The sequence below is a fragment of the Prunus mume genome, linkage group LG4 (genome assembly GCF_029339155.1).
Source record: "Prunus mume cultivar Tortuosa linkage group LG4, ASM2933915v1, whole genome shotgun sequence".
NCBI classification, from domain to species: Eukaryota; Viridiplantae; Streptophyta; class Magnoliopsida; order Rosales; family Rosaceae; genus Prunus; species Prunus mume.
The window spans coordinates 26,378,586-26,393,434 of NC_142701.1; the positions used below are offsets into that span (position 1 = coordinate 26,378,586).

Here is a 14,849-nt window from a genome sequence, read left to right on the forward strand (position 1 = left end):
CCACCACCACCACTACCACAACCACCAACTCACCTTCATCACCACCACCACCTCCACTCCATCACTACTACTACCACCACATGATTAGTACATAACACTTTCAACATCATGTCTATTTTAGTCATTATTTACAGTTACAATAATTTTATATTAAAATTTACCAAACGGTTTTGACACTACTTTTTATACTAACAGCACTTTAAAAATATTGTTTATCAAACATGGAGCTGCTTTACTTTACAGCTAATTATTTTCAAAGCACAATATAAGCAACTTTTTTTAAAAGTGATAGCAATCCCAAACTAGGCCCATACGTACTCTTGAAGTGAAATTGATTACTATTGATGGAAACTTTATTAGAATTTTAAGCCGTTGGAGACACCATTTTTCTTATTCTTTTTCTTTGATGGGATTACCGTGATGCTTATGAAAACTCTCTTCTCTGTAACTCGTTTTTCTCACGGCCTTATACTACAAAAATAAGTAAAAGAGAGGATGTGACATGTACCCCACAGCCAGAAAAAAACCATATACCGACCTCTTGCTTCTCAATGGGAAAGCTACCCCTTATGAATCATTAACTAATTGTCCGTTTTTTTTTCTTTTTCTCTCTTCTTTTTCTTTTTCTGTTAAAAGGAGAAAAGGAAGATATCATTGAATTTCGAACATAAGATGATTAATCAATAGGAAAATACTCTTACTACTGAACTAAGGATCCGTTGGCCTCTCCCTTCGGCTGAAGGCATTTAGTTACTTCATAATGTCTACAACTAATAAAAAATTTATGAGAGAAAGGGGTTGCATGAGTTCAAGAAATATATGGTCCTTCCAACAATAAGTTTTTCTCACGTACCTATTTGTCTACCATGTGCAGCATAGTGCTGCCAAACTCGTTCATTTTGACTTTTACACGCAGTTTCTTTTTTTCAAAATTACACCTTGTTTTTATTAGGCAGCTTGTTTATCTTTCTATATTGCTAGATGAGAAGAATTTTGTAATAAAGTGTCCAAATAAAACTTCAGAAGAGTTATTTACACTAACATCCTCTGAGGTTTTAAAAAATTACAAGAACAACCCCTAAGGTTTCAAATTGTTTTCATAAAACCCCTTTTCATTTATTGTTCGTCCAAATCATTGTGTGTTTGTAAAAAAATGATCATCTTATAAAAGAAACTTACACAAATGACAAAATTAACCTCAATGAATGTATTTGCAATATAATCTTAAAGGCTAACTTTGTTATTTGGAGAAATTATTTATATAAAATCATCAATCTTTAGATGAAAAATCAATAGAAAATGGTTTTGGAAAACAATTTCAAATCTTAAGGAGTGTTTGTGTAATTTCTGAAACTTTAAGGATTTTTTAAAACAACAAAACTCCAACAAATGTTAGTATAAATAACTCAACTTCATAATATTGCATGGGCAAGTTCCTTGTAATGGAGAAAGAAAAATAAAAAAATTGATAAACCCGTTTAAAAATGAGTGGTGATTTCCCCACTTTATTTTTATTTTATCATTTACACTCTTTTATAACTAAAAAAGGAGTGTAAGTGATAAAATAGGAAGTAAATCATTACCCTTAAAAATTAACTGCCCATTGCCAAAGTATGATGAGATGTCGACATGTTAAAAAATCGTATCTTAGCAGTAGATAATATCGAAACAGGTTTCAAGTTCAAATCACGTTTCAAACTTCGAGTTGGGATCCATATGCACCACCTAACCACTACGTGCCGCTAGGCCTACCAAGGCTTTGGCATCCCGAGCTCACCTATCTTTTTGGCAAAAAATCTTTGAGCATCCATAATTACTAATTTTACCATGCAGTAAAAGGTAAATCGATCACTTCGGTAGTTTTCCTAAACCAGCTATCATGTTCAAGTACTTGTCCCCATGCCTTTCGAATCCAAATTATATGCAGGACCCATAAAGTACCACTACGGAAAAACCATTATGTACCAGTACTCACCAACGCCGGAAATACTTACTTAATAAATTTCAGGACAATTATGCAAAAGAGACGTGTCAATGAAACAGATCACAAATGCAATGCAATGCAATATATTCATGCACCAGTCAATTATCATTCACTCTCACATAATAGTTAGTAAACAGTTTAATTGAAATCAGCGCGCGCCTTTAATGTAAACAGTTTAATTGAAATCAGCTCGACTTTAATGAGAACGATTGATTATGATTCATTTTCAATATTTCTTGTTTCGACTCGAATCCAAGTAAACATGTCATAAACATTCTTCTTACAAATGATATGGTAGAGTAGTAAGACTCATCAACTCATTAAAGTTGCTATATATAAATAGCAATGTAGTTGCCTTATATATTAAACTCGGTAGTACAGCATATTTTCTCTAATGTACTTAGAATTTACAGCGCCATAAAAACTTACTAGAATTATTGCATCTTCTTTTGTCTTTTTGTATCTACACCATCTACCATTCATGTTTAAATAATTTCATTCCTGTTTACCTAGATGCCTCATGCATGCAATCCTCATTATTGTCCTTGCATTATCAATTGTTGACGAAAATACCTACCCGAATCGCCACAGCAACTCGTATAACTTCAAGGCTTAGTAGAGCTGCTTTTCATATTAAGCTAGCTTAGCCAGGAACCCTAAATCTGAATGCAAGTAAAAAAATTTCAAAAAAATGACCAAGTCAGTTTTTTTTCATCATGATTATTTTCATCTAAAGACAATGATGTCTACCAATTTTAATGTCACCTGTAGACCCAATGAAGCTCAGCGCAGGTGGTCCAAACTTAGAACAAAGGTGGTGGTGCCTGCTACGATTATTATTCATCATGCCTTTGTGTGGTCCATTGAAACACCTCATTTTAGTCATTGCAAATCCAAATGTTTATCCATATCTCTCTCTCTCTCTCTCTCTCTCTCTCCACAAAATCACTGCATACTGTAATCTCTAGGGATGTTCGTGGTTTAGTACGACATCGTCTTAGCTTAGGAATTACCTACCTACTTGAATTACACGAGTTAATTACACTGACATCTCTCTCTCGGGGGATATTTTTGTAAACATACCCACACACCAAAAAAAAAACCAAAGCCTCAAAAGGTGTCAATATAAATAACTCTACACAATTGGTTTACGCATAACCTTTGTCCTTTATAAGTACCTTCATATTTGGGTAGGATCAGAGTATACGTAAAGAGCACAGTAACCATATAGAACTTAGTTCCTTTTCTTTTTGGGGAACTTTTACACTTCTCTTCATTACTTTGATATACAATTGTGGGTTCATTCTCTAAGAGCTTGAAAAGAGGGACACATAAGGAATGAGTATTAGAATGATTTTAATTGATGACTTCTCCTGCGTTTACTAACACATAAGGAATAAAAATTATGTGGGTTCCACATTAAAATCTGTAATTAAATACCCTCAAAATCTAGAATGGAATCAACTAGGGGGGAGTAGTTGATCCGATTCTCATACCTTGATTACCCCATCTAAGTTCAGAAACATACAAAAGTACTTTTCTATAGATTCGATTTCAAATGCCAATCGCCATTTGGAGACTCAAAATCAAATCTCAATACTCTTCAAACGTTAATCCAATTCTCTCAGAAAAACAAAAACAAAATTTGAAAAATCCTTGAGCTAGTGTAATTTTACTCCTCTTTTATCTAAAAAAGTAAAAAAAATTTGGCATCAAACTAGTAGTTTGGGATAATCAGGTCTAGTATAGTTACTATTCTTGTTTGCCACAGATCTAAACTACATGGGGCTAGGGTGGGTTCACACAATATGGTGATAATGCATATAGTATGCGTAGGGTAGTAGGACCGTATGCTATAGATAGACAGATGAATAAATGATGCATTGAATTATGTCGAATGGCCACAACATGCTTGAAATTCATAGGTGGGTTGAGTACATTCAAGCAGCTGCTTGTTGGTTTCTGTAAACCTAGTGGAAGCAATCTTTACAAGTTTTTATTGGATCTAAATTACTTTTTGCAAGCCCTTAATCTTTTCTGCTCAAAACTAAATTGAAAATTGAAGGCATAGCCACTTCAGATCAAGATTTCGTAACTCAGTTTGTCTGATCTGAGCCATTACACATATATATGTTGGGCTGAGAAGAGTAAAGAGAAACATGGACCCCAGAACGTACCAGCTGAAATTGTCGCATGCACTTTCGATCACATGAAGTGTTGAACACCTGCTTATTTTTCATATGCCAATCTGATCTTTTATGTACTAACATATTCTCTGTGTTTTGTATTTCCAGAATCTCAAATGTACCAATGACACAATAGTTTCAGAGAAAATTATGAACATCTCAGACCAAATAATAACCTGGTTAAATTACTTTCATAATCCCAATTGCAACATAACCAATGCAAACTAAACTACCACTTACGATTCAGATCATTAAAATACAAATGCATCAATGAACCCATAAGAATATCGCCCGTAAATAAATCATGAGTCGAAACTCTCGGTATATATATCGGAAGAAAACACTGAGCCCAATTTTGAATTGATAGCTACAATACTAGGGTTATAAATAGGGACATGGACTTAAATATTTGTCATGCTTGTGTCACCAACAGTTTCTTTCAGATGGTGACATAGCATTTGCAGGCCACGTTTCTATGTTTGGACTCATCATCATCGGCTAAGCCCGGTGTTTGCAGGCGAAGAGAAGGATGAGAAAGAAGAAGCGGCACACAAACAAACACGAAGTGTCAAAAATTTAGAGAGAGATGTATATCTCAATAGCGACTTTTCTTTTCTTTTTTCTTTCTCATTCAGAATCAATGCTCATCATTTTTATTCAACAAAGAAAGATAGATAGATACATTCTCAACGATCCACATTGATCCCTCCCTTGAAATTATGCAAGGGGCCCAAAAAAACTTCACACAAAAACTTTAAAAAAAAAAAAGCAAAAAATCTAGACCAGAAGAGAAATTACATTAAACTAAACCAAGTTTAAAAAACACAGATGGGGTGAAAATCTGACCGAGACTAGGAGCCACAGAAGGGTAAAAATAAAAACCCACCATTTTACAGTTACAATTACAAACTTGATTGGATTGGATTGGTTTTACAGTTTCACTTTTTACTGCAGACCCACCACTCTTCTCTACTGACAAACTAGCCACACCCCTCGTAGTGGGTATCTGTACGCACCATACGAGTACGACACGCCCCTTTTTTCATCTAGTAGTCAATCGATAATCACCCAAAGGGTCTTCAGAGGTCAGTTTTGTAGCTCACTGAGTCACTCGGTTCAACTCACCGGGTTGACTCAGTCGAACTCGCCAGCTGCCATGCTGAGGTGGCTATGAGGGGCCGTGTGTGCCACCCAAGCATGAGAGACCCATTGTTCTCCTCCACCCTGTACCCATCTCCGCCGGCGAAAAGAGCCAGCAACATACTGGCCTGCTTGAACGCGTTCGACCCGAGGTGAACCAGGTCGAACCCGGCCGAGTCCATCCGACCTCGCCACTGAGTCAGAGTCTCGTGTCGCTCGACTCGGTCCTGACCTTCGCATGCTACCACGTTGCATATCTGTCGACCCAAGTACACCTCGGACATGACCAAATCCTGACTCGGACCGGACGATCCCTCCAGCGAGTCAAACAAGTTGGAGTAATAATGCAAGGCCTCGTTGAACCGGTCCAGGAAAATCGGTCCATTATGGTTTGCCTCCTGCTCCACAATTGTCACAATCTTAGGCTTCATGGCCTTGATTGATGACAAGACCTTTTCAACCGCCCCGGGTCGAGCCAGGAGAGGGTGGAGCTCAAAACACGAGTTCACCGCCACTGTCTCGACATCTGGAGGGCGGATCTCGAGCATCGAGGGTTCGAGATCCGCCAAACTATTTGCGACGAATCCCCGAAATTCAAACTCTACGCCAATAGTTTCGGCCAATTGGGCCAGCTTCCATCCCACCTGCTGCAAGGCGTCCGTGTTGTCGGGCTGCGGCGGGCCAATTCCTGTAAGCCGAAACGCGGGCGGCCCGCCGGGCCTCAATGCTAGGGCCTGCATGAGCGCTGGCCATTGCATCCCCTGCTTAAGCCCAAAATCAATGACGTGGACTCTACTTGCCGTGGCAAAGGCTTCGAGAATGGCCTGGTTTGCGGTGAAGTGAGCAAACTTGAGATAGGGGCAGGTCTCGTAAAAGTGCATCTGGAGAATATCTGAATATGAAGAATCCAGACTGTCCTGAGGGTAAATTCGGTAAATTCGACGAGCCAGAGCTTCGGCAAAGTAAGTGGCGACTTTTCTCATAGCGCCGGCTTGGGAGGCCGCGAGTAGACCCACGTGCTTCACTAGCGCGTCTGCGAGCTTCAGGTTCTCTTGCTGAACAGCCTCAGCACAAGCCACGAGTGTATGGACGAGTCTAACGCCTGTTTCTTGTGAGTCAACCAGGACCAGAGGCCGAGCTGGGTCCGATACAGAATCCGAGTCGGCTCCAACCCCGGAATTCGACCCGATTGAATTGGACCCAATTGCGGTTTTCAATCGCTTTCTCCTGCTCTCAGCCTCCGAGTCCAAATGGGTTTGTGGGTAAGCCGCAACGCCAGGAATTGCTCTGAGATCGTATTCCGAATCGTCGTGGAAAACCCGAGATGCTGGGTTTTCAATCTGGTGAGAATTGGAGAAATGTATGGAGGTGATTGAGGAAGAACCAGCTGCAACAAAAAGTGGGTCGTCGATTGCTGACCCGTCAACCGTGTTGAACTCAGAGAGCATGCTCTGAACCCAGCCGGAGAGATCAGATGGGTTGTAGTGGACTGTATCAGAAAGCTGAGAAATCCCATCTTCCTGAGCAGAGCCCATGACCATCTCCAGCTGCTCGAGCTTCTCCGCCACCTCGGCCATGTCTGAGGCCCGAACCTTGTAACCCAAAACGGCAAGCAACTCATCCATGCCGCCGCCGCCGCCGCCGCCACTGCCGCCGCAGCCATCTTGGTCTTGTCCCCAAATTTTGGCCTTGCCATTCAGCACTGAGGATGAGGACGACGAGTATTCGCCCTTGGAACCATTTTGATCCGTGCAGGTATCCCGGTGATCTCTCTTCATCTTTTTTTTTTTTTAGTTTGATTGTTGTGAGGAGGAAGAAGAAACTGAGAAAGAAGAAGCACTGAGAGATATAAACCAAACCACAACCACTAGGGTCTGTACATGTTGGTCAAATGGGTTTTTGAGGCCCTTTATTATTTATTTTCTCATGAGAGAGAGAGAGAGATGATGAGTAGGGGCGGGTGTTGGGTGGGAGGTCCAATGAAGGAACAGGAAGGGCTGAGTTTGGAAGAGATAAGGAACATTGGAGGCCATAATAATTGGGATATTTTTTTTCCATCTTTTTTATTTATTTTTATTTTTGGGATTCCGAGTTTTTAATTATTTTTTAGTGGCGGTTTATGTGGTGAACGTAAAATTTTGGTCCGGCGAGTACTTAAAAGCGTAAAAGAGCCGTAGCAGCAGCAGCGTCATGTAATTTATAAAAAAGTAAATTATTTTAATTTTAAAATTTTAAAATTATTAAAACTATTTTTTATTTTTTATTTAAAAATTTTAATTTATAAAAAATTTACTTTAAAAAAAAAAAAAGATGCTGATGGTAGTGGGCAGAATAGGGCATACGGCCGTACGTTTCATCAATTTCCCGACTCAGAATGAAATGCGAGGTCCAGCTCGGATTGCAGGTTTGCATCCCCCGCTCATCTGCATCTCACCACCCTTCATCACCGCGTCTCTGCACGCTCTTTTCATTGTCATACTGTCATACACGTAGATGATGATTTTATTTTTTTTGGTTATTTGTTAATATTTGCATTTGTTTTTGAGGGTGCTAAAATATGTTACCCAAATTGTTCTAGACCTAGCAATGGGCCAAACAACGGTATTATATATGAGTGTGCTACTATTAGCAATTGAAAAAGCTTAATAGATTGATAAGTGAATGACAGTTTATGGTTTAAGTAGCATGACTTCTAATCAAAATATTGTGCTCCGAACGAAAACGGGCTCAAATTTTTTTTCTATTTTATACGGACTTCAATATTAATCTAGTGCATATAAGAAACTTTTGCACATAACAAGACCAAACTAGTTGCAAATATACAACTCAGTTTGATATCAGTTATGATAATTGTGGTGACGACATTTCTCTCTTCTTATGACCTTCCTTAGACCATCTCCAACCCTTAGGGTGGAAACTCAAATTTTGAGTTTAGTCTTCAAATACCATCTCCAACCCATGTATTTTGGGGGGTAGAAATTTGAGAAATCTCAAATCTTGGGTGGAATTCAGTCCCTTTTTCGCCTGGGACTGATAATTTTGTGGGCCCAAAATCTGCTTTTTTATTATTTTTTTTTTGAAGCCCAACGCTTTGGTTTACACTATTTGGGCAGAACTTTGTGCCAAAAATCTGATATTGCTGGTTTTTTTTTTTGGTTTTGTTTTGTTTTATTTTAAATATTCCAACAACTATATTTGTAATCAATAATCATGATTAATTTTAAGCAATCTCAACGGCAAAATTTAATGATTGTCGTTTATTTAAAAATGCTTAGATAATTTAAACACACTTACATAATTCAATGAAGAGTTCGAATTATTCCGGGCATACGTATGGTATTGTACTTATTTTTATTTTTTAAGTGAAATTCAATTATGTTTTGGAATTTTATTTTTTTTAGGTTAAAATGTTTAGAAAATTAAATCACGAGTGTTGAAACGAAAATAATGTCAAGAAAAATTAACAAGAAACAAAATTTAGGGGTTAATCATTCTTAAACAATTTAATAAAGTTGCGGACTCAAATTATGAGTCTACAAGGTTGGAGGAAAAAAAATTTTGAATCCTGAAAATACATGAATAGTTGTATTTTGGAGGGTGAAAATTTGAGTTTAGCCCCAACATGGTTGGAGATGGTCTTATGTGCCAGTGTTTAATCTAACTTGAGTAGAAATCCAACTCCACAGCAGCTAGGATTACTTGGAGTACAATTGGAACAATATACTTCTTGGCATTGACAAATCAGGTTATATATCACCATGATTGACGTTGACAAATCCAAACGCTTAAACTTTTTTTTTCCCTATTTCAACATTCTTTAATAAATCAAGAAATCATTGGCCTCACTTATAAAAAAATAAAATTAAATAAAATTAAAGCCTCATAAGATAAACTCATATCTTCTATAAACTCGGTACACACCATAATTTCACATATGAGGAATTTAGAACGAAAATGCATATTTGGGTACAATAAACACACTCAAGATTTGTTGTATATATCTATAATTGATACGTATTTAATTAAGAGTTGCATTTTAAGATATTCTTATGTCTAATTTCTAGTAGACTTGTCACTGGATCGGATTTTGATTCAAATTCTGTGTAATTAATAGGATATGCATTGGACTTTTCATTCTGATAATCTGATTATAAATGGATCCATATATGGATTATAGTTGATCTGATCCGACTTAGTATGAAGTATAATTTTAATTTTTCTATGCTTTATATTAATATTTTATATGTGTAAATGAGTAATTTTGGTTTTATCTGCACTAAGAATACATTTAAAACTAATTTCATGATAAAATATCAAAAATTGATATAAAAGGTACATAAATACAATAAAAGAATGAGGCTACTAATGAAATTTTGATTTTTTTTACATCACAAAATAAAATCCGATAATAATCTGATCCGATGCGTAACGAATATGGATTGATAGGTGCAATCTGATAGTCCAAATACAATCCAAATATGATAATCCAATTATAAATGAATTCGAATTTAAATTTAAGTACATCCAATCCGAATCCGACATGTTTACAGGTCTAGTTTCTAGTACTTCATTTCTAAAGAACTCCACATAATCACCCAGAGTCATTTTAGTTGCATGACAGTTATCATTTGTTGGCTATTTCCTTTTAGTACTTCATTTTCAGGAAATATTCTTAGGACTTTATAATTTTGCCATGCAATAACGAGGATCCGTTTGATAATTTTTCTCAAAATTTGCAAATTGAGTAATGTGGTTCACTATAAAATCGTAATAGAGAATGGTAAAACAGATAAGTATGAACTCCATTGGATGATTCAACCATTTGTGGACCACCTGTCTCAACTCGTAGGCAAAAACCGCTGATTGCGTTTGTCTAATCCCAGGCAGATTCATTTATAGGAAAAATCTGGACCAAGGCAGTACCAAAAATTTCCACCGGGTGGGCTATATATATTTTTGGGTTCTTATAGACATTGCGTGGAAAACTAACTTATTAAAATTATATAAAAAATAAATTATACACGCATATGCCACTATGATTTATGCCACTATGATTTGTTTATAAGGAGGAATCGCTCTAAGTTTTTTATTTTTTGTTTTTTTTCTTTTATGATGGCTAGTTGGTTTTTCTCGTGAAATATTTATCAACTATTTCTATCATAATTAGTAAAATACGGAATATTATAAATATGAATTAAATACATACATGCCTTATTCAAATTTTTTTAAAGTAAAATATCCGTTGAAAAATTTGGTCATCATAATTAATTATTTAAAATTTAGTGCATAAATATTTTATTTAATAATATGTTAAAAATACGTGTATAATATATGAATTTTTATGTATTATTTGAAATTCGAGATGTAAGCGAGTGCGCCGCACCTGCCTTAGCTCGAGTGAGAAGAACAGTTTCCAGCAGACACAAACCCACATGAGGGAGGGATCGGGGGGTCAACTTTAACTTCAACGCACCTCAACATCAAGAATAACACCTCCCCAATCAGATCGAGCTTAGTGTCAGCGAGCCGGCACGTGGAGGTACGTCAGTGCAAGTGCACCGCACGCTCGCACAGTGTATTATCATTTTGAAACTACAACACCCAGTTTATGCATTCATGTAGGGCCCACGATGAGGGTGGGAGTGGGGGCCCCAGACGTCAATTTCAGTTTCTGTGGACCATCAACTCTCCGTGGGGCCCACTTAAATATATATTGTTGGGCCCACTTAAAATATATATTTTTTTTTATACGCGGAAAAGGGCGCCCACTGCAACAGCACGTTGGAACTTAACGGCGTTTTGTGTAACGGCCTTTATTTAATTTTAAAAGGGAAAATATCTGAAGCTGACGTTTTTAATTTTTTGGAATTTTATTTATTTTTCTAAATTCGGAAGGTGTGACAACAAAACCAGTGGGAGCTGGGGCTGACACCTCTCACTGAAAAATTGGCCCCTCGCCATGTGATTCTGCCACGTTGACAAGATTCTCTGTTATCATGGTTGTCCCAACACCTCTTCGTCCCGCCCTATGCAGTCCACGATCTATGTATGTATTTCTGGGCCCTATATTTATCTTCCACTTCACCCTTTTTTTCTTTTTTTCCTTTTTTTTTAAATGTAAATTTTTAAAGCCGGTAAAATGCCTGCCCCATATTGAGATGTAAGAGCATCTTCAGAAGAGTTTTCAAATTTGAGCCAAATTCTAGCTAAAATTGCTAGAAATCTATTATATTAAACTACTTAAAATGCGTTTCCTCCGGCAATGTTCTCTATTTTGACTAATTTGAAATATTTTTTTATTATTTTCTCTTTATCTTTCTCCTTCTTTCTTTTGCAAATCAAATATATTTATAACAAAAAGTAGAAACTCAATCTCACCAACCTCTCAAATGTCTCTATCTATCTCTCTCTCTCTTTCTCTCCTCCTAGCCAAATTTCTCTCCTCCTCCCTACATGTAGAGAGCCAAAAGTTGGTTCTCCAACAGACTCTCTATCCTCTCATCCCTAGCTAATTTGGCTATAAAAAAATATATATATCCTCCTCCAGCAGACTCCCTATTCTTCTATTTGTACTTGTGCTTTGTTTCTTATTTGTGGGCTTTGGCCCTCCTTATTCTTCTATTTCTTTAAAACATTAATTTACCATATTATTGTAATGTGGTTAATCATAATTTGTTTTTGGGATAAAACTAACCTCTATTTACTCAACATGTAAAGAAAATTTGCTCATTAAACAAGAATGTGAAAGCGGTTTGAACATAAAAGGGTAAAAGTTAAACATGAACAGTAAAACTAGATGGAATTATAATCGATGATAATCCGCCTCACTTAAAAAAGTTGGCCAACAGAAACCGTGAAATGCGAAAATCACGAATTCCCAAGCAAAAGTTGAGGTTACCACAACGTATGTGTTAGGACGCCCTAATTGTACCAACTAAATAATTTGCTTGCCTAAGTTGGTCAACAGAAATCGTGAAATGCGAAAATGCACAAATTCCCATACAAAAAGCTGAGGTCACCACAATACATGTGTTGGGATGTACTGATGTACCAATTAAGTAATTTGTTAAATCTTGAGTATATTCTCCCGCATTTGAGGTATTTGTAAGAAGGTCTCTAAGCTTTGTATACCAAAAACATTCAGATTACGTCCTTACAGTTGTAGCACTTCGGGCCCTAATGAACCATGATTGTGTTGAACAATCTCAATTGTGGATGAGGTTACAAGATTGGATAAGCCATTTATGACTACATGAGAATTTGCCTATTTATAGATGTGGAAGTGACTATTGTGCCCTTTCTTGAGAGACAACAATTGCATCTCTTCAAATTTGAAAGGCAAAAGTTGTAACATGTTATTTTGAATCTCATAACCTTACATTTGAATAATTACAACTCACCAAACACCATTTTAATTAAAATTAATTGGTAGAATAATTAAATTTTCCAACACTATGATCCACACACTAAGAGTTAAATTTAGCAATGCCTCTTGAATTGTAGGTCGTGTTCCACTTACCATTGGGACTTCCAATTTGGTTATGAGACTCCTTAAACTTTCATTTTGTGTCAATGTCCCTAATGTCGTTAGTTAAGCCAATTATTCAGTTCAATTGAGGGTCATTTTCGCCAATTTCATAATGTACTCTTCTACTTGATAATGGGGGTTCGGGGTTGAGAAAACTTAAGCAAATGCTTGGTTACAACATCAATTGACGTATACATCCCTACAAAGTTAGTCATGTGCCTAACATGTGAGGACAACTTGGGGAACACTGGCACAAATTGAAAGTTCAGGAACGCTTAAAGCTAAATTGAAAGTTCATATGACAAAGTGGAGCAAGGTCCAAAATTCAAAGGCAATGCTAAATTTGTCCATAAATAATAAGCTAAACATCTCCATATAATATAACTATGTAAACAATTATTATTATTATTATTATTATTTTAAAACGAGTGATAGTAATTTTATTTTATTTTTTTAAATATTGTTCTGCACCAAAATCATACTAGCTCGAGTCCAATATGTGTTGGAACTTCATTGAACCATTATAAATTTCTTGCTTTTGTAATTTTGTCATTGCACCCTAATGCAAGTAGTATTCCCTGCACTTGGACTTTGTTTATTCCTTGAAATGTTAAACAGAATTTCTCGTCCAAATAGAAGCCAATAAGATTCCTTTCTAGCAAATTACAATCTCATCGAAGGGGTACCATGTTGTCGCATTACGTACGTAGTCATACAATTTTTTACACACCAAAATCTTATTCAATCTCTAATTAATCTTGATGCACGTATACGTACACCTACATTTATTATGATAATAATATACGTGATAGTGTTTTAGATGCTGATGGTTTTGTTAATGATTTACTTAATTATGCATACATGCTTTAGATTATTATTTCTTAAGTATTCGCGCCGGCGATTCACGATACGAACCAAGTACATACAACAAATTGATTAAGATTTAAGTAATCACACATCCTTTTCTAGGCTCCTGTTGATTACCACAATTTGTCCCTAGAAATTTGAAATGTAACCTTAAAATAACGATCAATTATGTAGAAATTGCCACCATCGATGAGATCATGAAAATAATTGGACAACTGACCCATTGAAAGCTGATTATAAAAAGGACGAGTGACCTGGTTTCAAATTTTATATTTAATTGTGCTTGTAATGGGATTAAAATAAGGTCAAATCAAATGGTCCCCGTACTTGCTGAGTCAATTACTCATTTACTCCTTTTTAATTAATTTTTTTTTGACAAAAAGTGTTAGAGGTAGAGTTGAGGTTTCGAGCTCGGTCAGTTTGACATTGCTGTGCTGTGGAAATACTCATTGTTAGATTTGTTGTGAGAGAAAGTAATTTGCTTTTGGTAAACTTTTTATTAAAAGTGTTGTTGGTACTAATTTCAGCATAATCATTAAACCTAGCGCCTATTCGAAATTGATTCTCACATAATCAAAAAATGAAAGCATCTTATTAGCTGTTTTTCTTTATAACTTTCTCTCACATCAATTTTTAACAATAAGTGATTTTTTCATAGTTTACCAAATGGACTGAGCTTATCAAAATTTTAAAAAAATCACTTATCACCCCAAATAAGCAATGTCAAATGGGCACTTAAGTACTCGTTTGACATTGATTATTTAGGGAAAAATCACTTTCTTTGAAAGTGATGTGTGTGTCAGCATGTTTGGTAAAAATAAGAGAACGCGATCATTTGAGAAATTCGCTGTCAATGACAACAATTTGGGAAAGCAGGAGTGGAGGCAATTTTGTTTCCGCTTTCCCGAAAATCAAGTTGGAACAGTCAGGACATTAATGAATTTTTACAAACTACCCACCATATCTTACTTCTTTCTATTGCTAGAACTCCCATACACTAGTTAACTCATTAAACTTACTATTAACTTACTTTTTTTTAAAATGGAAAATTATTACTTATTTATTAAGCTGAGGCAGATACATCCAAATTCAACTGCAAAAAAGGCTGTGACAAGAAATTTGTAACTTAAGTTGTTATGAGGAT

The 14,849-nt window shown here is 36.2% G+C and overlaps 1 protein-coding gene across 1 annotated transcript; it reads right to left on the reverse strand.

Moving 5' to 3' along the window:
* Positions 1 to 5,291: 5,291 nt before the first annotated feature.
* On the reverse strand, positions 5,292 to 7,088 carry LOC103328576 (DELLA protein GAI). The gene is given in 1 exon segment (NM_001326504.1): positions 5,292 to 7,088. A coding segment is annotated over 1 exon segment (1,797 nt).
* Between the last annotated feature and the right edge of the window lie 7,761 nt (positions 7,089 to 14,849).